The sequence below is a fragment of the Littorina saxatilis genome, linkage group LG6 (genome assembly GCF_037325665.1).
Source record: "Littorina saxatilis isolate snail1 linkage group LG6, US_GU_Lsax_2.0, whole genome shotgun sequence".
NCBI classification, from domain to species: domain Eukaryota; kingdom Metazoa; phylum Mollusca; class Gastropoda; order Littorinimorpha; family Littorinidae; genus Littorina; species Littorina saxatilis.
In genome coordinates, this window is record NC_090250.1 from 15,877,666 (window position 1) to 15,904,912 (window position 27,247).

At 40.4% G+C, this 27,247-nt stretch overlaps 2 protein-coding genes across 3 annotated transcripts in view; both read left to right on the plus strand.

Annotated features, from left to right (window-relative positions):
• Positions 1-17,208, plus strand: part of LOC138968606 (uncharacterized) — a 28,035-nt gene extending 10,827 nt beyond the window's left edge. Inside the window, exons 6-20 of one of the 2 annotated variants that reach the window (XR_011456236.1) lie at positions 425-702; positions 1,184-1,350; positions 1,688-1,835; positions 2,964-3,288; positions 4,238-4,333; positions 4,735-4,869; positions 5,506-5,682; positions 6,735-6,921; positions 7,454-7,672; positions 8,160-8,320; positions 9,037-9,231; positions 10,941-11,153; positions 12,045-12,195; positions 12,782-14,157; positions 14,228-17,208. Coding sequence is in view for 1 of the 2 variants with exons in the window: in XM_070341200.1 (XP_070197301.1) it covers positions 425-702; positions 1,184-1,350; positions 1,688-1,835; positions 2,964-3,288; positions 4,238-4,333; positions 4,735-4,869; positions 5,506-5,682; positions 6,735-6,921; positions 7,454-7,672; positions 8,160-8,320; positions 9,037-9,231; positions 10,941-11,153; positions 12,045-12,195; positions 12,782-13,059 (2,730 nt within the window). In the remaining variant the exon portion in view is untranslated. Of the gene's footprint in view, positions 1-424; positions 703-1,183; positions 1,351-1,687; positions 1,836-2,963; positions 3,289-4,237; positions 4,334-4,734; positions 4,870-5,505; positions 5,683-6,734; positions 6,922-7,453; positions 7,673-8,159; positions 8,321-9,036; positions 9,232-10,940; positions 11,154-12,044; positions 12,196-12,781 lie in introns of both variants that reach the window. The other variant, XM_070341200.1, reaches the window with a different exon arrangement.
• A 1,090-nt stretch (positions 17,209-18,298) lies between these two features.
• The window catches only part of LOC138968608 (lymphocyte antigen 75-like), a 76,920-nt gene continuing 67,971 nt past the window's right edge, over positions 18,299-27,247 (plus strand). The window contains exon 1 of the mRNA XM_070341202.1: positions 18,299-18,603. Within this exon, the coding sequence (XP_070197303.1) occupies positions 18,546-18,603 (58 nt within the window). The 5' untranslated portion in view covers positions 18,299-18,545. The remainder of the gene's footprint in view (positions 18,604-27,247) is intronic.

The window sequence follows — 27,247 nt, forward strand, 5'->3', positions numbered from 1 at the left end:
CGCCTCAACTTTCACGAAAAGCCGGATATGACGTCATCAAAGACATTTATCAAAAAAATGAAAACAACGTATGGGGATTTCATACCCAGGAACTCTCATGTCAAATTTCATAAAGATCGGTCCAGTAGTTTAGTCTGAATCGCTCTACACACACACACAGACACACACAAACACACACGCTCGCACGCACGCACGCACGCACATACACCACGACCCTCGTCTCGATTCCCCCTCTACGTTAAAACATTTAGTCAAAACTTGACTAAATGTAAAAAACATGAAAGCTTCAAGAGACAACAGTTCAGCTCCAAATAAGAACTGCTGTGCCTCAGCCTTCCTTTTGTCCCCCGTGTCTTTAGAAGGCCCCGCTAAACAGCTTGTTTCACCAAAACATCCTCTCACAAGTCCATCGTGTCTTTATTAGGTTCCATCCGGCCTCGTTTTTCTGCCTGAATTTCAAATCCTGAAAGCCAGACTGGAGGTCGACTACTGGGTGTTGCTGACCTTGCCTGGGGATGACAGTGAGGACGTTAGGGTGGATGGGGGTACGGCCGACGTGGAACTGGCGGCCACGGAACTGGAGAAGTTCACCCACCAACACCGACCTGACAAGAACACATTTCGGATCTCAGGGGCTGTTCAAGCTAAAGCGGTGAAAGAGTGGTTCAACAAAGAACTGGAGGAAGTGAAACTGATGATCACGTGAGAACTCTCTCTGTCTCTGTCTTCGTCTCTTTCCATCTTTCAGTCTATATCTGTGTCTCTGTGTCAGTCTCCGTCTGTCTGTCTATTTGTCGGTCGGTCGGTCGGTCGGTCGGTCTGCCTGGCTGGCTGGCTGGCTGAATGTCTGTCTGTCTGTCTGTCTGTCTGTCTCTGTCTCTCTCTCTCTCTCTCTCTGTCTGTCTCTCTCTCTCTCTCTCTCTCTCTCTCTCTCTCTCTCTCTCAGTGTGTGTGTGTGTGTGTATGCGTGTGTGTGTGTGTGTGTATGTGTGTGTGTGTGAGTGTGCGTGTGTGTGTGTGTGTGTCTGAGTCTCTGTCTGTATCTGTCTGTGTCTGTGTCTGTGTCTGTGTGTCCGTGTCTGTCTGTCTGTTTTTCGTTGTGATAACCTTATCATCCACATAAGTAAGAGACAGGAAGTGTTACCCCCATGATTCTTATCAGGTTTTTTGTCTTCGTCTGCAGCAAAAACCACGGTGAAACGAAAGAGGAGACAAATAAGTACGGGTACACCCTGACTTTCAAATGCCGGCAAGAAATGTACAGTGAGGTTATGAAGAAACTAGACGTCATCAAAAACAGCATTGTCTATGTTCCGGAGGACTTGAGATCAACGTATTCGGATAGTAGTGGTATGCAGTATTTGGCTTTCTATCACGTATTGCTATACATGAATGAGGTATTCGTAGTGTGTGTGTGTGTGTGTGTGTGTGTGTGTGTGTGTGTGTGTGTGTGTGTGTGTGTGTGTGTGTGTGTGTGTGTGTGTGTGTGTGTGTGTGTGTGTGTGTGTGTGTGTGTGTGTGTTCGTGTGTGTGTTTGCGTGTGAGTGTGTGTGTAATCAAAACATGTTAGTCATTATTATGTTACTTAAATGTACCCACAATGACACATTCCCTGTTTTATTTGTTTGCTTGTTTTTTGTTCTGTTTCTTTTTCTTTCTGTGTTACTTTCTGCGTGTTTATTTTCAGATCGCGCACTCATTGTAAATGGACTATACAGCATGGGAGTTGAGATGTTCATCACTCACCTAAAACGAGAACTGCGCAAAAAGGGCCACACGGGAAACTGTATCGTGGATATAAATCTTCCACCAAAATGCGTCTTGCCACAATTTAAGTAAGTCGAAGCATTTGGGTAATACAGGCAGTGTAACTAACACTATACACACTCAGCTGTTACACTGAAATCAGAACATGAAACAGATTTCAAATTGCTGGATCGGTCTCCTCAAGGTCATTATGTGAATTTTATTAAAGGCGAAACAAGTAGTGCATGTATCTCCAAAAGTTATGACATGTTTATCAAACAGATTTTAAGTTGAGATTTTGATAGAAGTTTCATGCACCACCCGTCTAAAATATTTGATATTCTCTTACGTTGAAGACTCAAGTGACAAATAATCTCTTCTCAGAATGGCGCTCCATGACTTATCTTACTTCTTCTCCCTTTTTCATTTTTTTTCATTTTCATTACTGTATTGTCCCATCGCTGGGAAATTCGGGTCGCTTCCTCCCAGTGGAAAGCTAGCAGCAACGGAGTCGCGCTACCCAGGTGTCTGCGTGTTTAGGTGTAGCCACCTGCACTTCTGGCACAATGACCAAGGTCTTTTACGTGCCATTGTGGTGACACGGGGGTGGGACATGGCTTCCGTCTCTGGGTCTGCACATAAAGTTGACCCGTGTCCGTCCCGGCCCGAATTCGATCCTGCGACCTTCCGATCACAAGTCCAGTGCTCTACCAACTGAGCTACTGGGCCCCCTTTACTTGTATCTTTTCTCTCTTTGTCCCTGTTGTACCACTTTCTGTGCTACCCCCTACCTCATCACCCCCCCCCCCCCCCACCACCACCACCATTTTTGTTTGTATTTTGCTTTTTTGTTTGCATTAGTATTAACAAATGAGTTTTTGATTTTGCCCGCCATCGAGTTTACTTCTCTTATATGTTTCCCCGTAGATTCGCTAGGATAATTATTATGCTTGCAATTGAGTACGGATCCTGAATGTCAGATATTGTAGGCTTATATTTATATGTTACGATATTGAAATTGAATTAACTTTTATTTCTTCTTCTTCTTCTTCTTCTTCTTCTTCTTCTTCTTCTTCTTCTTCTTCTTCTTCTTCTTCTTCTTCTTCGTCGTTTTTTTGCATCCTGGGCTGAAACTCTCACGTTCAGTCGTGTTTTGTGCACAAGTGGGGTTTTACGAAGTTTTGTTTGAACCAGTTGTGTATTTTCTTCTACCACAGACTGAAAGGCAGGAGAGATTGGCGACGCAGCACAGACAAAAGAACCCCTCGCCCTCGAAGCCTCTCCCCTGAGACGCCAGCTCCCAACCCGCTCTCCAAGATGATTGATCGCATACCATTTTTTAAACAGCGAAGACGATCGTCAAGCTCCGGAAGAGAAACCAAAGGAGCGACTAGAGATGTAGGCGGCCCAGACAGGAAACGCCCCTTCAGTGCCCGAGGCAGAGACCAACCCATCAGTGACCAGCGTCATGGAGCATCTTGTACCGTGAACGTGGGCAGTACAAAAGTCACTGTGAAATGCGGAGACATCACCGATGAAAAGGTAAGTAGCGTGAAGGTACAGCTGCGTGGGTTGCACTGGTAGCATAAAGACATAAACATTGACAACTTTAGTATTCCGAATGAGATATGTATCACAACATTACGAAACATGAAAACATTGCAGGTAAAACTCCACATGTACACGACACGCGACAAGAATAGTTGAATACCATTATGTAGTGTCATTTCTAAAGCTTGCAGGGCATATCTACAATATACGACTATTCCAAGAAATGAGTGTGTTTACATTCCATTGAGGGTTGACCACTTCATATTTAATGGCAGTTTGTTCAGTTGTCCCACTAAACAATATGATCAGCAAATTACGCTTTATGCCGTGTTGCTTTGCTGAGTGCCCTGATGTAAGAATGGCACATAACCGTCGTGAAAGCCCTTCTTTCAGTTTTTGTAAGCAATGAAAACTATATCCTGAAAATGTAATGTTAACTAAGGTTAACTTTCATGCAAACAAGTCGGTTTATCAGGCCAGACCTAGGAGACGATGGTATATTAACTCGGTGTTCTCTCACTAGAACAGAACTGTTAAACCTGATCACCCTTTTCATTCACGCAGTATGAACATAACCCCAGGCCACTCCATCTTGTAAAAACGGTTCGCCTCAACGTCTCAGGTCTGGACAGGCTTTAATATGGGATAAGACTATCCCTCCACTTGGTTACTTACTAAAAATGAACAGCCTGGGTGCTCTCTGTGCACAGTAGTATTTATTTAATCAATCTTGTAAAAGGCACTGGTGCCTTTTTTTTTGGGGGGGGGGGGGGTTGATTAATCAAAATATTCTAACTCATCACAGCAAGCAGTCAGAGTGTTGATTTGTGGTTTCTGACCAAGTGGAGTTCTTATCTCCTCACCTGGACAGATCTGATATAGTGAGCCGATCCGTTTTCACGGTAACATATGTTCCATTAATAAAGTTGTTAATCGTCAGGTGGATGCTGCAGTGAGTGTGGTTGCGAACAACCTGAACATCAAAGGAACTGCCATTGGCTCTGCTTTTGCCAAGAAATGTCCGTCGCTTGAGCAGGTTTGTCTGACGTTAAAACAAAGAGGAAAATCATATGTCACGAATGAGTAAACAAATGTTAATAAATGTATACCTCTTGAATATGTATTTATACACCTCTGTTTCTGAATCCAAAACAAGGAAGAAGTTGGTGTGAATAGAACGTTAACCGTATGTAAACATTTAAAAAAGACAAATGAAATTTAATGTTTTTTAAGATCACAGCTGTTACGTTTACATTTAAGAATTTTGGAATTAGACTTCTGTACACGAACATTTAACAAACATTAACCCAAAATTTAATGTTGAACAATTGTCCTGGACTGTACTTGGAAGCAACATACCTGACAGAAAGATATCAAGAAGAAACTAACCAGCATTTGAGCAAATGTCATGAAATATTGACCCAACACAAATTCCAGGCACTACGCGCGCAAAATGGACCTGATGGCGACGGATGTCGTCTGATTACGACGTTGGTCCCTGAGAGTGATCTGTCCATGTCCACGCTGTTTCACGCTGTTATAAACGAGGCACCCCGTGAAGAAGCCACAAAGGTAAGTCGTACACTCTAAACTGAAATGTTCCCCTTTTTAATACATTTCATCAAACCAGTTTTGAACACAGTGTTGAACACTAGTGTTTACAATGTGAGTTACTTTTGCCAGTAGAACTATGTACTGTGTCACATTGAGTTCAAAACTGGTAACAGAAAGGGTGTTCAACATGTTTTTGTTATCATGAAATCAGTCGATCGTCTTTGTCTACAGTGAACATTATTTTAAAGGATTATTTAAACCCCCTTCGCCAGCTTTATAATTAAAAGATAGTTCTACTGTTTAATGCCTCAAGAGAGTTGTGGTTCGCTGAATGTCTTTGGAAATAAACAACACTTTTCTCTCAATCATAATCAAAGGCTGCTGTTGACCGACTCGTGCACATACTGTATTATACAATAGAGAGTGTAGCATGTTAAGGCATACAGATATTCTAATATCAATAACATTCATCTTCTTTGTAAACACATATGAACAAAACTATTTTTGCATGCAAAAGACATGTCGCGTCCTTTTGTCAAGATCACTGCAATACGTCACAATTATTTAACTATGTGAAGCTTCGTGCCTTAGTTTATTTGCGGATACTGCAGATTTCCTTAAAACTTAATGAAATGGTTTAATCTTGTCTAACAGAATGTGAAACAATTGGTGAAAGAAACCCTTCAAAGCGCAGTGCAAGGCAATCTGAAGTCTGTCGCTTTTCCGCCAATCGGTGTCGGCAAGAAATTTCGTTACGAGGGCTATCCTGTCGCCTGCGCCATGATGTCTGCCATAGAAGAGTACCTTTCCAGCAACCCAAACTGTCTGCGCGTGAGTTTCGTTCTGTCTCTTTCTCTCTGCGTGGCTGGTTAGCTGTGTGTCTGTCTGTGTGTCTGTCTGTCTCTCTATCCCTCGTTCTTTTTCTCTCCATCTCTCTCTACCTCTGTCTCTCTGTCTCTGTCTGTCTGTCTCTCTGTCTCTGTCTCTGTCTCTGTCTCTCTCTCTCTCTCTCTCTCTCTCTCTCTCTCTCTCTCTCTCTCTCTCTCTCTCTCTCTCTCTCCGCTACATCAGCAGTTCTTTTTAAATGCTAGTGTTTTCATGTTCAAAATGTACAACCATTAAACACCTTCATACATCCAAGACCTGTTTGAGCGTCCTCCTGGTAGCGCGAGGCTTTTGAATTATACGCTACCGCTCCCACGCATTGATTTGTATAAATCTAGTTTATCCTACTGGGGATCGCTTGTGTGGAATATACTTCCAATAAAACATGTCAAACCCTTTCATCTTTTAAAAAAAATGTTCGAAAATATCTTTGTCAAAAATAATTCTCTCCCTACACTTTAAAATCATAACTGTTACTGCATAACATCTTAATCATCATTTTATTAATCAATGAACCACGTTATTATAACTAGTGTTTTGTTAGTTTTAACCTGATTACAAATTCTTAGTTAATTAGTTATTCGTTTGGCTGTTCAATACATGTTATATAAATATATAATTGTAATGTATAATGTCATGTATGTCTAAAAGGGACAGGTTGGAAGATTAGGCATTGCCTAAAACCTTTATCCCTTTGTATTAAAGTTTTGAATCTGAATCTGAATCTGAATCTCTCTCTCTCTCTCTCTCTCTCTCTCTCTCTCTCTCTCTCTCTCTCTCTCTCTCTCTCTCTCTCTCTCTCTCTCTCTCTCTCTCTCTCTCTCTCTCTCTCTTATCTATTACCCTCGATAATAAAGATCTTATCTTGTCTTTAAGTGATTGTTTCCAGACTCCCCTCCTTTTTGTATTGGGACATACTTTGTTAATCACGGATTGCATTCTCGCACAACAATTCTCAAACGATCAATAATAATCAATTGTTGCTTGTCTTCCACCAGGCAATTACGATTGTGGTATTTGATCCAAAAACGGCTGCCAAGTTTACTGAGAAACTGAAAGAGAAGTTGGGAAAAGAGAGAGCAAGAGAAAAACGCCAATCTGCACGTGCTGTTACTGCTGAGTCCAGGCATACGCACTCAAGCGACTCTGGCTTTGATTCCAAGCATGCTCATAAAGGACTGAAAGGTAAAATGTTTGTCAAACAAAGAAATTCATGTGGTCAAATGTTGTTGTTGTTTTTTATTGTTTTTTATGCAATGTATTATTCCCATGTTCCTAACAAAAAGAGCAGAATTGAGAAAAGTTTTATTTGCACTTAGGCAAACAATTTATTTTTCAAACCGCAGTTTGCTGATTGGACGAAGATATTGTGTTTGTTTGTTTGTTTGTTTGTCTGTTTGTTTTATTTTGTTGTAGGGTGTATGTGTGGAGGAGTAGCTTATTGTTTCACTCAATGCTTTACATTGAGTGTTCTTTTCGATTATGTCTTCTGCTGTCATCAATAAGATCCTTTTTCGTTGGATTGTTTGTATGTTCAAAATATCGGCGTTTTCATGAAGGTTTCAGTTTTAAAACCTTTTGTGCTGGTACATATTCTTGTTACACTCCTCCGAAAAAGACATAAGGAATCAGTTGCAAACAATAATGTTGTTTCGCTAAAACCCAAAATGAATGTAATAAATTAAAATGTAATGTATCTTTGCTGTCTTTTGTTTAGATTCATCGACGACCAAGTTTGAAGTCGTACTATGCACAAGCGAGGATCAGAAAAGCAAAAAGATGATCGGGGTCATTGTAGAGGAGCTAGAGACCACTTTCCTGAATGAAGAAACCGTCTGCGATCTTGAGGCCTTCCAGAAACTGGGTGTTCCAAAAGTCGATGAAATCTCAAAGCTGGCTGCTTCCAGCAACGTCCTACTTAGCCTGCATGGCAAAGGTAGTTGCACATGTGTTGGACCCGATATATCCCTTTGAAGATCAAAACTACGTGTGTGAGGGAGAGTTTTGTGTGTAACGTGTGAGAGAGAGTTTTGTGTGGATAACGTGTGAGAGAGAGTTTTGTGTGTTACGTCCTTAGTCAGGTTGTTATGTTTTCTTGCTGATGATTTTGTTTATACTATTTATACTTACTTTCACTCGTCGTCACTTTGCACAGAATGTTTTGATGTAAAAATACTGGACACGTTATATGATGCGAAGATGATACGCGTGTACAATGCGATGTGTACTTTGTAAAACAATTACACTAAATGTCTTGAATATCAGTGGTAAAAGCAAAACAGATACCTTTCGTGCGGGTCCTTAGTCATACTGTTTTAAGTATCAATGTTTCAATTTCTTGAATGTCAGCGGTAAAAGCAAACCAGATACCTTTCTTGCGGGTCCTTAGTCATACTGTTTCAAGAATCTTAAATAAATTGCAGAGATACGCCTGCGTGGCCAAGGCGAGAAAGTAGCCAAGTTGAATGCGAAGATTCAAAGAGAGATGCTAGAACACACCAAACAGAAGAAGATGAAAGGCGCGGGCAAAAGAGAGAAAGTGGGTCTTCCGGTGAACACGGATCGTCTGCCATCATACTGGAGAGTAAGAGCACACAGTGCAACATATTCCTTTGTACCTTACGAATCTTTTTATTCGTCTACTCCTATTTCCTGAATCCCTTTCGCTTTCTTCCGCCTGCTCAAGGGTGAGCTTATCTCGTACATTTAGTGTCCTTATTTATCCACGTCTTTTCTTTCACATTTTGCTCAGTTCTATTCTTTTTTTTAAATTAAGTTTGTTTGCTTGCTTTTTTTCTCTAATTAAAATGTTGCTGTTTTTCTGGAAAATGTCTCTCTTACTCCCAATCCTCTTCTTCCTTTCTTATCGCCGGCATCTTTATCGTTTTTTTCTTTCTTCGCCTCCTCCTCCCCCTCCTCCTCTTCCTAATCCTCTTCTTCCTCTTCATCCGTTTTCTTTTTTTCCAAATTATATGAAGCAACACCTTCAAAAATAAAGAGCGACAAGAGTCCAGAAACATTACCTTATTTGCAAGCTGGAAACTTTCTCTACAGCTCTCTCTGTCTATGTCTATTTCTGTCTGTCTGTCTGTCTGTCTGTCTGTCTGTCTGTCTGTCTGTCTCTCTCTCTCTCTCTCTCTCTCTCTCTCTCTCTCTCTCTCTCTTTCACCCCCTCTCTCTCTCTCTATCTCTCTCTTTCTCTCTCTCTCTTTCACCCCTCCTCTCTCTCTCTATCTCTCTCTCTCTCTCTCTCTCTCTCTCACCCCTTCTCACACTAAAATCAAAACATTTCCTCTGTAGGTGTGCAAAGGCAACCGGGACATGGAATATGACAAAGCCATTGAGAGCTGGAAGACGTTTGGAAAGGATCGCGCGAATCGCGTGACCCCAGAGCAGAAAACTGCCGTGGAACAGCTCGTTCAGGCAACATGGGAAGCCGGGAAAGTCGCTCAAGGGAGAGATGCAGCGGGGCTTCAAGCTGGTTATGCACTCAAGGTGAGCATGGTGTTGTAGTTGTGGTGAGCCTGGACACCCTAACCGTCAATGGCTAGCAGTAGATAGACCGCTACGGTTGCGCTTGGTAGAGATGAAGGGGACAGGAACCTGGATGTACATTCGAGGTAACCATTTTTGTTGTTGTTGTTGTTGTTGTTGTTGTTGTTGTTACAAAATTAGCCTGCCCACTCCAACCGTCAATGGCGGGCAGTCGATACTGTTGCGCTTGGTAGAGATGCAGCGGGGCTTCAAGTTGGATATGCACTCAAGGTGAGCATGGTGTTGTGGTTGTCGTGAGCCTGGACACCCTTACCGTCAATGGCTGGCAGTTGATAGGCCACTACGGTTGCGCTTGGTAGAGTTGCAACAGGGCTTCAAGTTGGATATGCACTCAAGGTGAGCATGGTGTTAATGTTGTGGTTGTCTTGAGCCTGGACACCCTAACCGTCAATGGCTGGCAGTTGATAGGCCGCTACGGTTGCGCTTGGTAGAGTTGCAACAAGGCTTCAAGTTGGATATGCACTCAAGGTGAGCATGGTGTTGTAGTTGTTACAATTTGAGTCCGGCCACCCCAGCCGTCAATGACAATCGAGTGGCCGCAACGGTTGCGCTTGGTAGAGATGCAAGGTGAGTTCAAGCTGTATATACACACAAGGTAACCATGTTGTTGTAGTTGTAGTGAGCCTGGACACGCCAACAGTCTGTGGCTGGCAGTCGATAGGCAGCTACGGTTGCGCTTGGTAGAGTTGCAACAAGGCTTCAAGTTGGATATGCACTCAAGGTGAGCATGGTGTTGTAGTTGTTACAATTTGAGTCCGGCCACCCCAGCCGTCAATGACAATCGAGTGGCCGCAACGGTTGCGCTTGGTAGAGATGCAAGGTGAGTTCAAGCTGTATATACACACAAGGTAACCATGTTGTTGTAGTTGTAGTGAGCCTGGACACGCCAACAGTCTGTGGCTGGCAGTCGATAGGCCGCTACGGTTGCGCTTGGTAGAGATGCACAGGGGCAAGTTGGATATATGCACGCCAGGTGAGCATGGTGTTGTAGTTGTTGCACAGTGAGTCTGGACACCCCAACCGCCAATGACAATCGAGAGGCCGCTATGGTCATGCTTGGTAGAGATGCAAAGGGGAGTTCAAGCAGAATATGCACACACGGTGAGCATGGTGTTGTAGTTGTGGTGAGCCTGGACACCCAAACCGCCAAGGACAGTCGAGAGGCCGCTATTGGCCAGGCCTCTTCCGTTGAGAGGATGGCCACTGAATCCATGCTTTTGCGGCAGGTAAGATTGCAAAAAGAAACCATTTCGAAACAGATAGGTAAGTTAGATAGGCTATTGAATACATATTTACATCGTTCAGATTGCAGCCAAATTTAAAATAAAGACAAATTCGGTTCGTTCCTTACGAAGTTCTATTATTGAACAAAACGATGTGATAGTTAATACGAACCTGGAGTGTCAGCTGTTCATTCCTAAATATGCCACGAATCAATACCCTTTACATTTGTGTGTGCGTGTTTGTGTGTGTGTGTGTGTGTGTGTGTGTGTGTGTGTGTGTGTGTGTGTGTGTGTGTGTGTGTGTGTGTGTGTGTGTGTGTGTGTGTGTGTGTGAATGTGCGAACGTGCATGCGTGTTCCTGTGTGCGCGCGCGTGTGTTTCTGTTTTATTACTTGTTTTGCCATTATTCTTTTTGTTCTGTGTCAGGTGGTGAAAATTGAGAGACTGGAGAACCCCAAGCTATGGCAAGCTTACAGTCGCAAAAGAGAGGAGCTCTTCGAGAGTCTAGAAGACCACAAGGGCGAGGCGACGTCTGTGTCGTGCACTCCTCTGGAAAGGCTGGAAGGGTCCAATGGACCTGTGGCGACTACCGCAAAGATTGACCAAAATAGCCCTCTGACTGTTGACATTTATCCTCAGGTACTGCTCAGAAAGTGTTATAATATACATGATGTATTGATTTCCACAAGTTTGCACAATCGATTTATCTTTTTGCCTGCGATTTGTGTTTGTTTGTTGTGATGTTGATTTGGTTTTTGGTTTTTTTTTAGACAGATAAATGTTTAACGGATGATTTATTGACAGATAATTGTTTGACAAAACATTGTTCTGCAGATAAATGTTTGATAGATAAATGTTTGACAGATAATTGTTTAGAATCTCAAACAGAATGAGGCAGAGCGATGTTAAGATATCAAATAACCAAAGGGAAGTAATCGCTCTTTATGCATACGACATGTGCAATAGAGTAAGCGAGAGTTGTACGGAACCTTTTCTCCTGGCACCTGAGAGAATAACAAGCATTGAAATGAACATTGAGGATGAAAGTTGCTTGTTCATTTGGCAATGCTTGTTATTCTCTCAGGTGCCAGGAGAAAAGGTTCCGTACAACTCTCGCTTACTCTATTACACATGCCGTATGCATAAAGAGCGATTACTTCCCTTTGGTTATTTGAGATAATTGTTTGACAAATAATTGTTTGACAGGTATTAGTTTTACGTTTAATTGTTTGACAGGTAATTGTTTGACAGACAGTTGATTGCCTGGTTATGGCGTGACAGGTAATTGTTTGACAGATAAACGTTTGACAAATATTTGATTGAGAGATAATTGTTTGCCAGATAATTGTTTGCCAGATAATTGTTTGACATATATTTATTTGACAGGTAATAGTTTTACATATAACTTTTCGACAGGTAATTGTTCGACATGGTTTTTTTCAACAGCCAATGGTTTGGCAGATAATTATTTGAAAGCTAATTACATGTTACATGCTATTTTGTACGGTCTTGATTGTTCTGCTGTTTCAGATAAATGAGCACTATCTCTTCCACGGAACAAAGAAAGATCTACTTCACAAGATTTTTGTTCAAGGACTTGACTTTAGGATGACACAGAACGCTATGTTTGGGAAAGGAGTATATGCCGCGGAGAGCTCTACAAAGTCTGACCAGTACACCGGTATGAATATACAGACATAACGGCAAGAGAACAGGCCGACAAACAAAAACACAGAACGCTCAGACGCACAGAAGCACATATAGGCTTACGCACACACTAACACACACACACACACACACACACACACACACACACACACACACTCGCGCGTGCGCGCGCGCACCCATACGCACACATACGCACAAACACACACGCACACACGCACACATACACCACACACACAAACACTCACACACCGGCGCACACACACGCACACGCACACTCAAGCACGCCCGCCCACCCGCACAGCCGTTAGTCTATTTATTCTTTGAACGGGGGTCTCAATAACAATAATTGTTGTCTTATGTTTGATTAACAATGATAAGAGGATGAAAGTTGCTTGTTCATTTAAATGCCTGTTTATCTCTTAGATGCCATGAAATTAGTTCCGGATAACTCTCGCTTACTCCATTGCACATGTGGTATGCATTTAGAGCGCTTACTTCCCTTTGGTTATCAGATCTCTAAACAGCGCTCTGCCTCATTTCGTTTAAGATTTAATTAACAAGCTGACTGCCCAAATCCAAGGACTCAATTGTGCTTTCAGACGAGAAGGATTCACGAACCTCCGGAGAAGAGCTGAAGATGATCCTCATGCGAGTGTTACTGGGCCAAACCTTTGTCCACACAAGCAGAGAGGGTAAAAACTACCCACGCCCGCCGTGCATGTCGTGTCTACAAACGCACTGCAAATGCAAAGGCTCTCCTCGACTGTTCGACAGCGTGCTCTTCGAAGGAATCCTTTTCCGAGAGTTCATCGTCTATGACAAGGATGTGTGCTACCCGGAATACATCATCACCTACAAGAGAGAGCCTTTGCCATGAGCCTTTTGTGGGAGCCTTTGGTATACTAATACGCTGTTTGACAGAATACAATGGCATCCCCCTTTTAAGAACCCCGCCCCTCCCCTCCCCTCAAGCTTAGAGTACTAGTGTGTTATTCTATTTTCCTTCCACTTTAAGTGTTCATTGACTGGATGTATTTGCACAATCCTGAGTTGACAATAACCTACACATACCTGTTTTTGATGCAATAGCGAGTTGTTAAACGGTTCATAAATTCGTGTTCGCTTGTTCTCTTTTTCTTTTGTCTGTCATTATTAGTTACAATGATGTGCATGCTTGCGACGTTGATGTTGTGCATTTACCAGGGGCGGGGACGTAGCTCAGTTGGTCGCGCGCTGGCTTTGTAGCCAGTTGGTCGCTATCAGCGTGGGTTCGATCCCCACGTTCGGCGAGCGATTTATTTCTCGGAGTCAACTTTGTGCAGACTCTCTTCGGGTGTCCGAACACCCCCGTGTGCACACATGCGCACGAAAAAGATCCCACGTTCACAGCGAAAGTCTCAGGGCTTGGAAAACACGAAGACACGCATGCATCATCTCTCGTCTCCGATTATCATGATCGTATTTCGATACTTTGACGAGACAAACCCAATGCTGGTGTGTCGAAAAAGACAGCCACAGCGGGCTTGTTCGAATCAAAGTATCACACCATATCTTCAACGTATTACCAATACCTGTCCCAATATAGACCAGTTGGTCTAAGAGGACGTTAAACTCTAATAATCATCATCTTTTACCAGGGTAATGACAATGACTCAAGTTTAATGATTGTTAATTGTCCATTTTGAGAACTGACTTTTTTCATCATGTGTTTATGATTGGTTGAGTGGGTGCTGTGTTCAGGTGCGTTGTGGTTAGTCTATGTATCTGTTCAAAACATCGTTTTTTTATGTATTTGATCGTAAAATCAATGACCGTTTACTGGAACACACCAGTGCAATATATGCAATCTGGAAAACAGATCGATAACCGCAGACACGAGTTTGTAATTCGTATTTGTTGTCAGTTGAAAGTGGTGGGGGAAAAAATTAAAATTAACTCTCTTAATCAAACAACGTTGTTCTGCACTAAGAGGTACGTACGACTGACGAAACAGGATACTAGGTCTATGTAATGCTGTAGGCATGGTGTCTGTTCTGCACTAAGAGGTACGACTGACGAAACAGGATACTAGGTCTATGTAATGCTGTAGGCATGGTGTCTGTCAAAACATGGACTGTTAGAGTGTTCACAATTTTATTTCTATATGGAAGATGGTTGGGGTATGCACGTTAAAGATCCCACGATTGACAAAAGGGTATTTCCTGGCAAAATTGTATAGGCGTAGATAAAAATGTCCACCAAAATACCCGTGTGACCTGGAATAATAGGCCGTGAAAGGTGGATGCAGCGCCTAAAGGCAGTCGATCTACTGGCCGATGTGAATGCGTGATATATTGTGTAAAAAAATCCATCTCACACGGCATTAATAGGTAACATGCGCCTTGAGTCGCCTTGTGTGGTGAGATACGTGCGCGATATAAATCCTCGTAAATAGATAAATAAATAAATAAAATCTTTAAACTTTGTGACCCTATATATTATCTCCTGTTCTCAACACGTTGACCGCTTTTCGAGTAAATGGTGTTTTTGTGTGTGATTGATACGTAACAACATTTAGAAATTTTTTACCACTATTTTGAATGAGTATGAGTCAAATTAAAAATGAAGAACTCTACCGTATGGATTACGCTTTATTTTACAGCTTTGTATATACAAGACGCTATTGCGGGACAGATGTGTATGGATTAAAATGAGTATGCCCTGTGACAATGTAAGTAAAAGATAAAAGGAAGCAGGGAGTGATATTACAAGGATCTTCATTGTTCCCGCTTCAACGAGTAACACAAGGTGCTTTGGCTTCTTAATTGTAAGAAAAACGACTACCTGTCGTACCACTACCTCCACCTCTTATGAAGATGAATATTGTAAGTGCCTAAAAGTGATGTTCTTAATGATGTGTTTTTCCCCGTTTGTTTTAGGTTAAATTTTATGTCATCCTTAAACGCTTTCCTTAGCATTGATTTGGGAGAACTATGCACGACTTCTCATCTTCAAGGAAATCGTTCTTTTATCCTTAATTGGATAGATATTACCATGAACATGTTAAGCTCAACACAAAACAAAACAAGAACAACAAAAAGACCACCAAAAAAACTAAAAGTAAGTGAAGCCAACCCCATCCAGTACAGACATTCTTTGAAATAGTTTTTTTTTTTAATCCTGATGTATTAAGTGTATACTCGGTGTTGAGTACGCTTTGGAGGGTGGTAACTTTTTAAGCATATTTCGTTTTTCTGTGCTTTTCCTGTTTTTGTTGTTTATCTTTTTAACTAACTTGCTCGCGTTTACGTATATCTGTGCATTTAATTTTGTGTGTGGTGTTTATGACTATTGACAAAATAATATCATGTCACTATAAAGTGTTGTATCAAAGAGTAATTGATAGCTTTTGAGGACTGATGCAATGATGTTGCCCTTGCGTAAAAGTGTTCAGTTTTTATGGGGGCGAGGACGCCCCCATTCTATACGGATAGTTTAGAGGTTGACCATGGGCAGCGCCATTTTGTTGTGAAATACGTCATCAGTTTGTGTACACAGGAAGTTGTGACATCCGTCACCCTATGGGAGGGGTGAAGGCAACATTGTTCATCTGTAGAAAGTTGTGAAATCCGTCACCCTATGGGAGGGGTGACGTCAAAATTGGTCATCACAGAGTTTGTGTAACACAGGAAGTTGTGAAATACGTCACCCTATGGGAGGGGTGACGTCAAAATTGTTCAACAAAAACATGATATGTCGCATTGTGCAGGGTCAACTGCAACAAACTCAAACCGAGCCATTCATACCTAGCTGTATTTGAGTGACTTATATACCCGACATTTTTATTTCTTATTTTTAGCACAGGTGTAGGAAAAATCATGAACCAAAATGTTATTTATTTTCTAATTTAACATTTTTTTTACAAATATGACCATGGTCTTTTAAACATACAGTGACATTAAACATTGTTATGTTAAAAAAAAGAAAAAAGAAAAAAAGCTTTTGTGCACAAATCAGAAAATACATTGTACATTTTACCTACAGGCCAAACAGTGTCTGTTGGCGGCAAAGGGCCCAGCAAGTTGCTATTTTTAGATCGATTAAAAGTTGTCAAGAACAGGCGCTTACATTTGGATGTGTCCACTGATAGTAGGTTTGGTTGTGATCAATCAGAATGATGTAGGAATAAAAATGTATGACAGTTTGGTATGATGACATGTAATTCAAATATGCTGAAATGTAATATTATACATGATATAATATTATTATGGCTGTTGCCATGACCATGAACCCCAAGAAAGGTTTAATGTTATGTAAAATCAAAATACCAAAATCAAGCACCTACTAATCTGGTCTACGGTGCGGCTTGGACCTAATATGGATGGACACGCAACTCGCTCAGCCAGCCAGCGCTGCGAGACTTACAGCGGCCAACTTCGCCGCGGCGCGCTCATTGGCTCAGTATTGAACTTGCGTCAAGGCCGATGCGCGTAGATTCCCAGAATGTTTACTTTCGGTTAGATTCTTCGACAGCATTCGCAGAGGTGACTGCCGTATTGTGTACCGCAGTCAGAAGTAATTTATTACTTTTGGGAGTTTAGTAACGTGATATCAGTTTTCAATTGTTCGTTCACTTATATTGCTTTCAGATTTAACACACAAGAAACAGTAGCACGGTTTTCGTTGCGAAAATGTGCATTGGCAGTGCTACGCGATCGAATTGTGTATTATGTACACGCGGTGTTCTTCTGGAAAAGACCGAAGCGACATGTGACGTCAGTCGTTCAGCCCGCGAGCGGTGGGATGGGGGGGGGTTCACATGGTTTGTTTGTTTCAGAACCACACCCATATACACACATTTCACATGTAAACCATTTGTCCGCCCCCTGTCGATATTTATCGACTAAGTTCCTTGTTTGTTTTGTTTTTAGCTTTGCTTTTTTCTGCAAACATGTAACCAATGCATCGTTGCTCAAGAAATGTTTCCAAGACCCCTTGATAAGATGGTGTGAATGAATTTGTTTGCAAATAAAAGGGCAGTTACATATGTATGTGTGTATTTGTCTGTGTGTGTGTATGTGTGCGTGCGTGCGTGCGTGTGTTTTGTTTGTGCGTCTGTGAGTAAGTGTGCGTGTGCGCATGTGTGCGTGCGTGCGCGCGGTCGTAAATGTAATCTTTGGTATGCACATTCACGTCTGAGAGTTACTTGATTGTGCTGTTGCCATGTGAAGTTGAAAAGTACCTCAGGTCGAATTTGAAGTTGCTCAGAAAGCTGCACCATTTGACTGCTTTGTCGCCGAATCCAGATACAAACATCCAACTCTTACTCACATTCCCAAACATATAGTTAAACGTACCAGAACTTCGGGAATCTTCTATAATTATAGCAATCAAATACGGACTGGTAGCAATCGGTCAATTAAGTTTTTCGCGAATAGAATTTTATTTAAATGTTAATTCAGCTGCCTCATAAAATAGCTGATGATGTTACTGAAAAATTAACAGAAATGAGAAATCATATATTTTCACACACACACACACACACACATCCGCGCGCGCGCACGCACGCACGCAATCACGCTCCCACACACACAAACACACACACACACACACACATACACATACAAACACACACACACGCACACACACACACACACACACACACACACACACACACACACAAGAAACACGCACAAGTATATTGTTGTAAACATAGTCGTTCCGACACAAACTTCAACAATTAAAGTTGGCTAACTCCAGTTTCACTCACAGGGCCAGGAAAACGCGTGCATGGGCAATGTGAGTGGAGTTCAAATACATTATACCACACATAGTAGTATAGAACTCGAACGAGTCGACGCTCAACGCAAATTCCGTGCGACTGTGGTTCGATGGCTAAAATGTCACCAGTCGATAACGTGGAAAAAGACGTGCTCCTATCCAGTTATCTTCTGGCTGAGATAATAACACAAAAACTGCAGGATGATCAAGGTGCGTGCGATACGTTCGCTTCGGAGACAAGTACGCTGCGATCAGTCACAAACAGATAACGCACAACTCGCCCCCAATTATCTCAACACCTTATAATCTACTACTATACTAGTCACTTCTGTTGGTTTGAGCATTTCTGTGTACTTTTATTGTGACCAGTCTACTTCTTTTGCTTTTCTTTATATAGAAACTGTATTATTTCTCTGTTCTAGTTTTGATTCTACAAGCTAAAACCATTCCTTAATTACAAAATGAACTATTCACGTATTCGATGGGGGTGAGAGTAACGAAACCGGAAAGAAAAGGAGACGTGCCATGGATTTGCTGACTTAGTGAGAAGGAGAAAGAACAATTGTAATACAGGAGGATTTCATTCTCATTTGTGTTGCCAAGATGGCAACGACCAAATTACAGCTGCTGGTCTTGACTATCTTCATGTTTTTCACTCATGGTAAGTGTTCAGTTTTTATTCTTTCTCTAACCGGCACGGTTGGCCTAGTGGTAAGGCGTCCGCCCCGTGATCGGGAGGTCGTGGGTACGAACCCCGGCCGGGTCATACCTAAGACTTTAAAATTGGCAATCTAGTGGCTGCTCCGCCTGGCGTCTGGCTTATGGGGTTAGTGCTAGGACTGGTTGGTCCGGTGTCAGAATAATGTGACTGGGTGAGACATGAAGCCTGTGCTGCGACTTTTGTCTTGTGTGTGGCGCACGTTATATGTCAAAGCAGCACCGCCCTGATATGGCCCTTCGTGGTCGGCTGGGCGTTAAGCAAACAAACAAACAAAAAACATTCTTTCTCTATTTTCTATCTTTTTAAATGTTTTAACGTAGAGGGAGGAATCGTGTGTGTCTGTGTGTGTGTGTAGAGCGATTCAGACCAAACTACTGGACCGATCTTTATGAAATATGACATGAGAGTTCCTGGGAATGATATCCCCTGAGGTTTTTTTCTTTTTTTCGATAAATACCTTTGATGACGTCATATCCGGCTTTTTGTAAAAGTTGAGGCGGCACTGTCACACCCTCATTATTCAATCAAATTAATTGAAATTTTGGCCCAGCAATCTTCGACGAAGGCCGGACTTAGGTATTGCATTTCAGCTTGGTGGCTTAAAAATTAATTAATGACTTTGGTCATTAAAAATCTGAAAATTGTAAAAAAAGTAAAAATATTTTAAAACGATCCAAATTTACGTTTATCTTATTTTTCATCATTTTCTGATTCCAAAAACATATAAATATGTTATATTCGGATTAAAAACAAGCTCTGAAAATTAAAAATATAAAAATTATTATTAAAATAAAATTTCCGAAATCGATTTAAAAACAATTTCATCTTATTCCTTGTGGGTTCCTGATTCCAAAAACATATAGATGTGATATGTTTGGATTAAAAACACGCTCAGAAAGTTAAAAAGAATAGAGATAAAGCTAGAAAAGCGTGCTATCCTTCTCAGCGCAACTACTACCCCGCTCTTCTTGTCAATTTCACTGCCTGTGCATCGAGCGGTGGACTGACGATGCTACGAGTATACGCTCTTGCTGTAAAAATGCAGTGAGTTAAGTTTCATTCTGTTAGTTCGACAGCTTGACTAAATGTTGTAATTTCGCCTTACTCTTTTATTCTTTTATTTTTATTTTCTTATTTTTTATTCATTTATTTACCTTTTATTCTATTTTTTGTTTGTTTGTTTGTTTGTTTATTTATTTATGTATTTATGTCTTTAAACATCTATTTATTTATTCATTAAATTATGCATTCATTTGTTACTTACCTACCCACCCAAAGAAATCTCACGCTCAGACATTACTTTATATCTTACCGATCCTCTTACACTCGCACACACAAACACACACACACACACACACACGCACACACACACACACACACACACACACACACATACACACACTCACACACGCATACACATACACACACCACACACACACACACTAACACACACATACTGATACACATATGATAAACGACACAGATAACACTGCCAACAATGATGTATGGCGTTTGTTTCATGCAGAAGATAAAGAGTTTACGTGGTCTCGCAAGACACCTTTTATTGAGAGGAGACTCGATTATATTTTAGCATTTGATGCCGTATTAAACCGTTCTAATAATTGTAAAATACAATCAGTTGCACAAACCGACCACAGAATGGTAATTATGTATTATAATTTAACACATATAGTAAGTGGTCCTTCGTATTGGAAATTTAATGACAGCCTTTTGCGTTATTCTGAGTTTGTTGACAAAATGAATGTGTTTTTGGAACAATATAGGAATGATCATTCCGAGGACAACCCCCACGACAAATGGGATTTCTGTAAAATTCAGATAAGGGAATTCTGCATACGATTTAGTAAAAATAAACATAAGCAAAACATTGATAATAAATCTATGTTGCAAAAGCAACTTAACGAAACAGATAAGAAATTGTCAGTTGATACAAATAAATCAGGATTTGTTAACACAAAGAGAAAATTTAAAGCACAAACTTGAAATATTCAATATTCAAGAAGCAAAGAGTGCACAAGTAAGATCTCGAGAAAGATTTATTGAACAGGGTGAGAAAACCACTCGCTACTTCTTGAATCTTGAAAAGGTAAGAGCAAACGTTAAGATAATGAACAAATTAATGGATGATTCCGGGAATATGATTACATCACAAGAAGAAATAATGAAAGAGCAAACAAAATTTTTTCATGATGTATTTGGAAAAAATATTGATTTTGACGAAAATAAAGCTGAACGTGAAGTTGATGGATTAAATATTCCACAGTTAACACAAGAATAGAAAGTTGACATGGACCGTGAATTTACTATTGACGAAATAGGCAGAGCATTACAGTTATTAAGGAACGGATCATCGCCAGGTTTGGACGGGCTTACAGCTAGTTTCGTGAAGTTTTTTTGGCCGAGCCTAAAGACGATGGTTTTCAATTCTCTACAAACATCCTTTCAAGTCGGTGAGATGTCGACTACACAAAAAAGAGCAGTTATTTCCTTACTCCACAAAGGAAAAGATTTACCACGGGACAGCCTAATTAATTGGAGACCAATTTCGCTAACAAATACTGACTATAAAATATTTGCAAAGTGTTTAGCAATTCGCCTCGCATCTGTCATTACTGATATTATTTCAGAAGATCAAGTCGGTTTTATTAAAGGGAGAAAATCAAGCGATGTTATTCGATTGATTGATGACGTAACAGATTTTATGAATCAGAAAAATGAACCAGGCATTTTACTTGCCCTTGACTTTTCACGTGCTTTTGACTCAATTTCCAAAGATTATATAGAACATTTGGTTTCGGTGATAACTTTTTGAATTCCGTAAAAATGTTAACGAATAATACCACAAGTTGCATCAATTACATGGGATGGATCTCTGAGGAATTCGACGTATTAACCGGAATTCGTCAGGGATGTAATTTTTCACCGATGGCCTTTGTCCTTGGCCTTGAACTTTTGACCATTAAGATACGCAGTGACCCGAATATAAAAGGATTACAATTCCCGTCATTTCATTCAAAAACCAATTTGGAATATATTTTAAAATTGGCAATGTATGCAGACGACGTAACAATGTTCCTTAAAGATAAACACGATCTCCAACAAGTACTGTTAATAGTAAAACAGTTTTCATGTATTTCAAATTTACATCTGAATGAAAATAAAACAGAGGCAATGTGGCTAGGATCCATGAAGAACAGTCTTGAGCAATACTGTAATATAAGATGGGAACAAACAGTTAACAATTTTGGGTATAATATTTAGAAACGATATCGGTGCTTCTGACATTGAAGAGAATTGGTCAGTACGGTTTGATAGAATTGAAAAAATTGTTGGAATGTGGTCAAAACGGAATTTAAGCATTAGTGGTAAATTGTGTATAATTAAAACTTTTTTGATATCCCAGTTTGTATATGTTTTGCAGGCACTCTCTGCACCGACAAAAGTGCTTGATAGATTAAATACTATCCTTTTTAAATTTGTGTGGAAACGGATCGAAGTACTCAAATAGTAAAGCTTTTGAAAAGGTGAAACGAACAGTTGTCTGTAATAAAATAGAAATAGGCGGTATTAACATGATAAATGTACATGACATGCAGACATCCTTTTTGTTATGTTGGGCAGCCAGGTTACAACAAACAGATTTTGGAAATTGGCAATTGAGTCCAAGACATTATTTTGAGGTTCTTGGAAGCCAGCTGTGTTGCTTTAAATCAACTGCAAAACCGAAACAGTTTATTGGTTTGACCAGAGTTAAATCAAAATTTTGGCAACAAGTTTTAAAAATATGGATTGAGAACAAATATTTATTTCCTGTTCAAAAAGAAAGTATTTTTGATCAATGTTTGTGGAATAATGCAGATATTAATTTTAGAAAGAATGTGTTGTGTTTTGATAAATGGATTGAAGCCGGTGTGAATTGTGTACGTGATGTATGGATAGACGAAAATATTGTGTCATTTGAAGATATTTGTGCCATTGTCGGATATAGCGCCACAAGGCTGTTTGAGTACAACGCTTTGCACACGGCACTCTGCGCGCGAGCACTGCGAGACAACACAGTTAAAGAAGACGCGGGTGACGAGCCTCCTGCGACCTGTTTTCAGGGCATGCTAAATAACCCTTCCCCGAAGAAATTTCGTGCGATATTAACGCAATCCAAAGCCAGTGAACCCTGCTCTGTAAAATTTTGGTCCCACAAATATAACATTTGCATTGACGAAAAGTATTGGGTCCTGGCAAGTGCATGTACAAGCAAAGAAAGATTAAAGTTACTCCAATGGAAAATTTTACATAATATTTATCCCACAAATATTTTATTGCATAAAATAAAGTTAAAAGAAAATCGTTTATGTAGTCTTTGTAATGAAATGGATTATATTGAACACTTCTTTTGGAAATGTAGCAAAATTAAATTGTTTTGGGAAAATGTTAGAAGATAAATATTTGTTAATACGGGAGAAAATATTATATTAACAGAAAAAGATGTATTGTTTGGTTATTCTCCAGAAGTGCAAACCCCCATAAACAAAATTATTAATCATATTTTGCTCATTTCAAAAATGTGTATCAGTAAGTATAGATATGGTAGGCCTATTGATATAAATGTGATGTTAGGATATGAATTAGCGTTGAGATATTTCAGTATTGTGTAAATGTTGAAGGATGAAGGATGATACGTTGTAGACGGATGCTTGAATTTTTTTATTAAAAGCCCCACAATGATGTGCTTGGCAAAAAACCAAAAAAACACCCAAAAAACACTGCAAACAGAAAAAGTCAATCCTTTCAAATGTTAAACTTCTCATACTGTTTGGTATGGATATCAGGGTTACATTGTTTCACTCCCATATTGGGAAATTGTGATTAGATTAGGGAAAGCTTTTTCTGTGTAAGCATTTCGACTCGCCATCTCAAACATTTAAGTTTTACGCCCTCACGACAAAGCAGTCAGAGGCATGTGAGACGGGAAAACATGGCTTTGTATAAGGAAAAAGGAAATAAACATAAATAAACAATTACTACATTTAAAAATGCGGGGGGGGGGGGGGGTATTAAATACAGACAGCTGGCTGTCGGAGGCTAGAGGAGACCCGAATTTGGCTGGGAGGTCTGGGGTCAGTGCTCTGAATGGTCACTTTGTGGCCTGTTGGGCCGATGTAGCTTTATATTTGTGTGGTATTTGCTCTGTCTTTCATGCGTGTATTCGTGTTCTCCGAGACCTGAGGCTTCCGCTGTGACCCTGGGACACACCATCTCAGACCTCGCCAGCCTTTAAAATGGGACAAAAGGCCATCCCTCCACACGGACAAATATACCCCAAAATACAAATAAATACAACAATGCAATTTCTCTTTTAGAGATTAATAAAGTTATTGTATTGTATTGTTTTGTATTGTATTGTTTTGTATTGTATTGTTTTCTGTGCAGTGTAGGCATTATTTCATGAATCCATTTCTTAAAATGCTATTGTTGCAATCGATGAAAGTAAACTATTGAAAAATCAAACTCTGCACAAGAAACAATCCGGATGTTGATTTTTGGATTGTTTCCTTCTTCTTCTTCTTCTTCTTCGTTCATGGGCTGAAACTCCCACGTTCACTCATGTTTTAGCACGAGTGGATTTTTACGTGTATGTCCGTTTTTACCCCGCCATTCAGGCAGCATACGCCGATTTCGGGGGAGGCAATTGCTGGGTATTTTCGTGTTTCTATAACCCACCGAACTCTGACATGGATTACAGGATCTTTTCCGTGCGCACTTGGTCTTGTGATTGCGTGTACACACGAAGGGGGTTAAGTCACTAGCAGGTCTGCACATAAGTTGACCTGGGAGATCGGAAAAATCTCCACTCTTAACCCACCAGGCGGCAGCGACCGGGATTCGAACTCGGAGGCCGACGTCTTACCACCACGCCACTGCGCCCGTCTGGATTGTTTCCAAGTTGAGGGATGTTGTTATCCCGGGGAATATGCCCTGGGCACATATGAAATAGTGAGCAGAACTGTGTTTATGTACTGGACTGGGCTTTTCAGCTTAGACATTGAATTGAATATAATTCAATACTGGACACTTCAGAGTATCAGAGAATTGTACTGTTATTGCGCAGTCTGCGTACTTCGCCACCGTCGCGATATAACCTTGAACGGTTGAAAACGACGTTAAACACCAAATAAAGAAAGTACTTCGCCTCCTTATTGTTTTACTGACACAATTAATGAGTCTCTTTGGTTACACTAACAAGGATACAATGAAAACAAAAATCAAAGATAGGCCTCGTAGTGCAAGTGAGATACAAATATTGTTATCGCACACTTCATTCTGACTCTGAAAAAAGATGACATACCTGTAAGTGTGATATACCAGTTATCTATTTCAGACTCTGATGGCATTCTGTTGATCGACTATCAGCACATAGGCTATGCATATATTCGGTTGGTGCGGGTTTTTATGTCAAGGTCCGGCAAAAAAGATAGGGTAAGGGTACTTTACAATCTGACAGCTGCAAAAGAACAACAACAAAAACAAACAAGTCGCGTAAGGCGAAAATACAACATTTAGTCAAGCTCAGTCGAACTCACAGAATGAAACTGAACGCATTGCATTTTTTTCTGCAAAACCGTACACTCGTAGCATCGTCTGTCCGCCGCTCGTGGCAAAGGCAGTGAAATTAACAATCCAGAAAAGCGTGGTAGCGGTTGCGCTGAGGAGGATAGCACGCTTTTCTATATCTCTATTCTTTTTAACTCTCTGAACGTGTTTTTAATCCAAACATATCATATCTATATGTTTTTGGAATCAGGAACGGACAAGGAATAAGGTGAAATTGTTTTTAAATCGATTTCGTACATTTTATTTTAATCATAGTTTTTATATTTTTAATTTTCAGAGCTTGTTTTTAATCCGAATATAACATATTTATATGGTTTTGGAATCCGAAAATGATGAAGAATACGATAAACGTAATTTTGGATCGTTTTATAAAAAATAAAATTGTAATTACAATTTTCAGATTTTTAATGACCAAAGTCATTATTTAATTTTTAAGCCTCCAAGCTGAAATGCAATACCAAAGTCCGGCCTTTGTCGAAGATTGCTTGGCCAAATGTTCAATCAATTTGATTGAAAAATGAGGGTGTGACAGTGCCACCTCAACTTTTACAAAATGCCGGATATGACGTCATCAAAGACATTTATCGAAAGAATGAAAAAAAATCTGGGGATATCATACCCAGGAACTCTCATGAAAAATTTCATAAAGATCGGTCCAGTAGTTTACTCTGAATCGCTCTACACACACAAACACACACACACACACACACACACACACACACACACACACACACAGACACACACACACACACACACACACACACACACACACACACATACACCACGACCCTCGTCTCGATTCCCCCCTCTATGTTAAAACATTTAGTCAAAACTTGACTAAATGTAAAAAGCACGTGTGTAGCCCACACAGATGCTGTCGAAATGCTAGCATGCTTGTCTCACATCATGTTAGTGGAATACGAGCTAACAGCGATAAAAATCCAAACGCGGATATTCACCGCGTAAGTGCAAAAGTGTCACATTAAATACACGGCTATGGTTCATCGGAATATCTCATTTAAAACTGCAATTAGAGAACAAATCAACGTGTTGACGAAGCATTAGAGAGGGGAGCCCTGCAGAAGAAACGTTTAGGAAAATGAAAAGCTACCAAAATGAAATGTTTGTTTCGTGTGTGTGTGTGTTTGTGTGTGTGTGTGATTGATTGTGTGTTTGTCTGTGTGTGTGTTTATGTGTGTGTGTTTATGTGTTTGTGTGTGTGTGTGTGTGAATGTGTGTGTGTGTGTGTGTGTGTGTGTGTGTGTGTGTGTGTGTGTGTGTTTGCGTCAGCCCGTCTGTCAAACTGATTGTCTGTCTGTCTGTCTGTCTGTCTGTCTGAGTCTGCCTGTGTGTTTAGGTGTATTTATTGGCAAATGGATTTATATGCCTGCAAATGCGGCTGTATACATTTGTATCGTTGCCTTTTGACAACAAATGTGTCTGTTATAACGAACCAGTATAAACGATTACCTTGGCTAAAAGCTTGATAACTTTCCAGAGGCAGCTTAACTTATGTGACATAGAACTTAAATATACGGGTAAAATAACCGGGATGGATCAAGGTTACAGGATTCAAAATATAAAATTAAACTAAGGGTCGGTCAGTCGATTTTGTCTTGTTGTTGTTTGGTTCCTTTCTCAATCGCTCACGCTGTATTGTCCATAATTATGTATGATGCACCAAATTTCCCATTCTCTTTAAACTGCAACATTTTAATCCACATTCTTAAAAATGCTAGGTCAGTAGAAGAAAATAGTTGCGGTCGGGTTACGTTCATCCAACATTTTCTTTTTTTCTTTCTTTCTTTCTTTCGTTCCTTTTTTCATTTTTTGAAATTGTTTTTAGTTTTACCTTACTTCTTCTTGTTCTTCTGCGTTTCCAGGGTTCTTTTTAATTCTAAATAAAAACACCAACATTTATTCAGTTTTACCTGACTCGACTTAATCAGGGTGA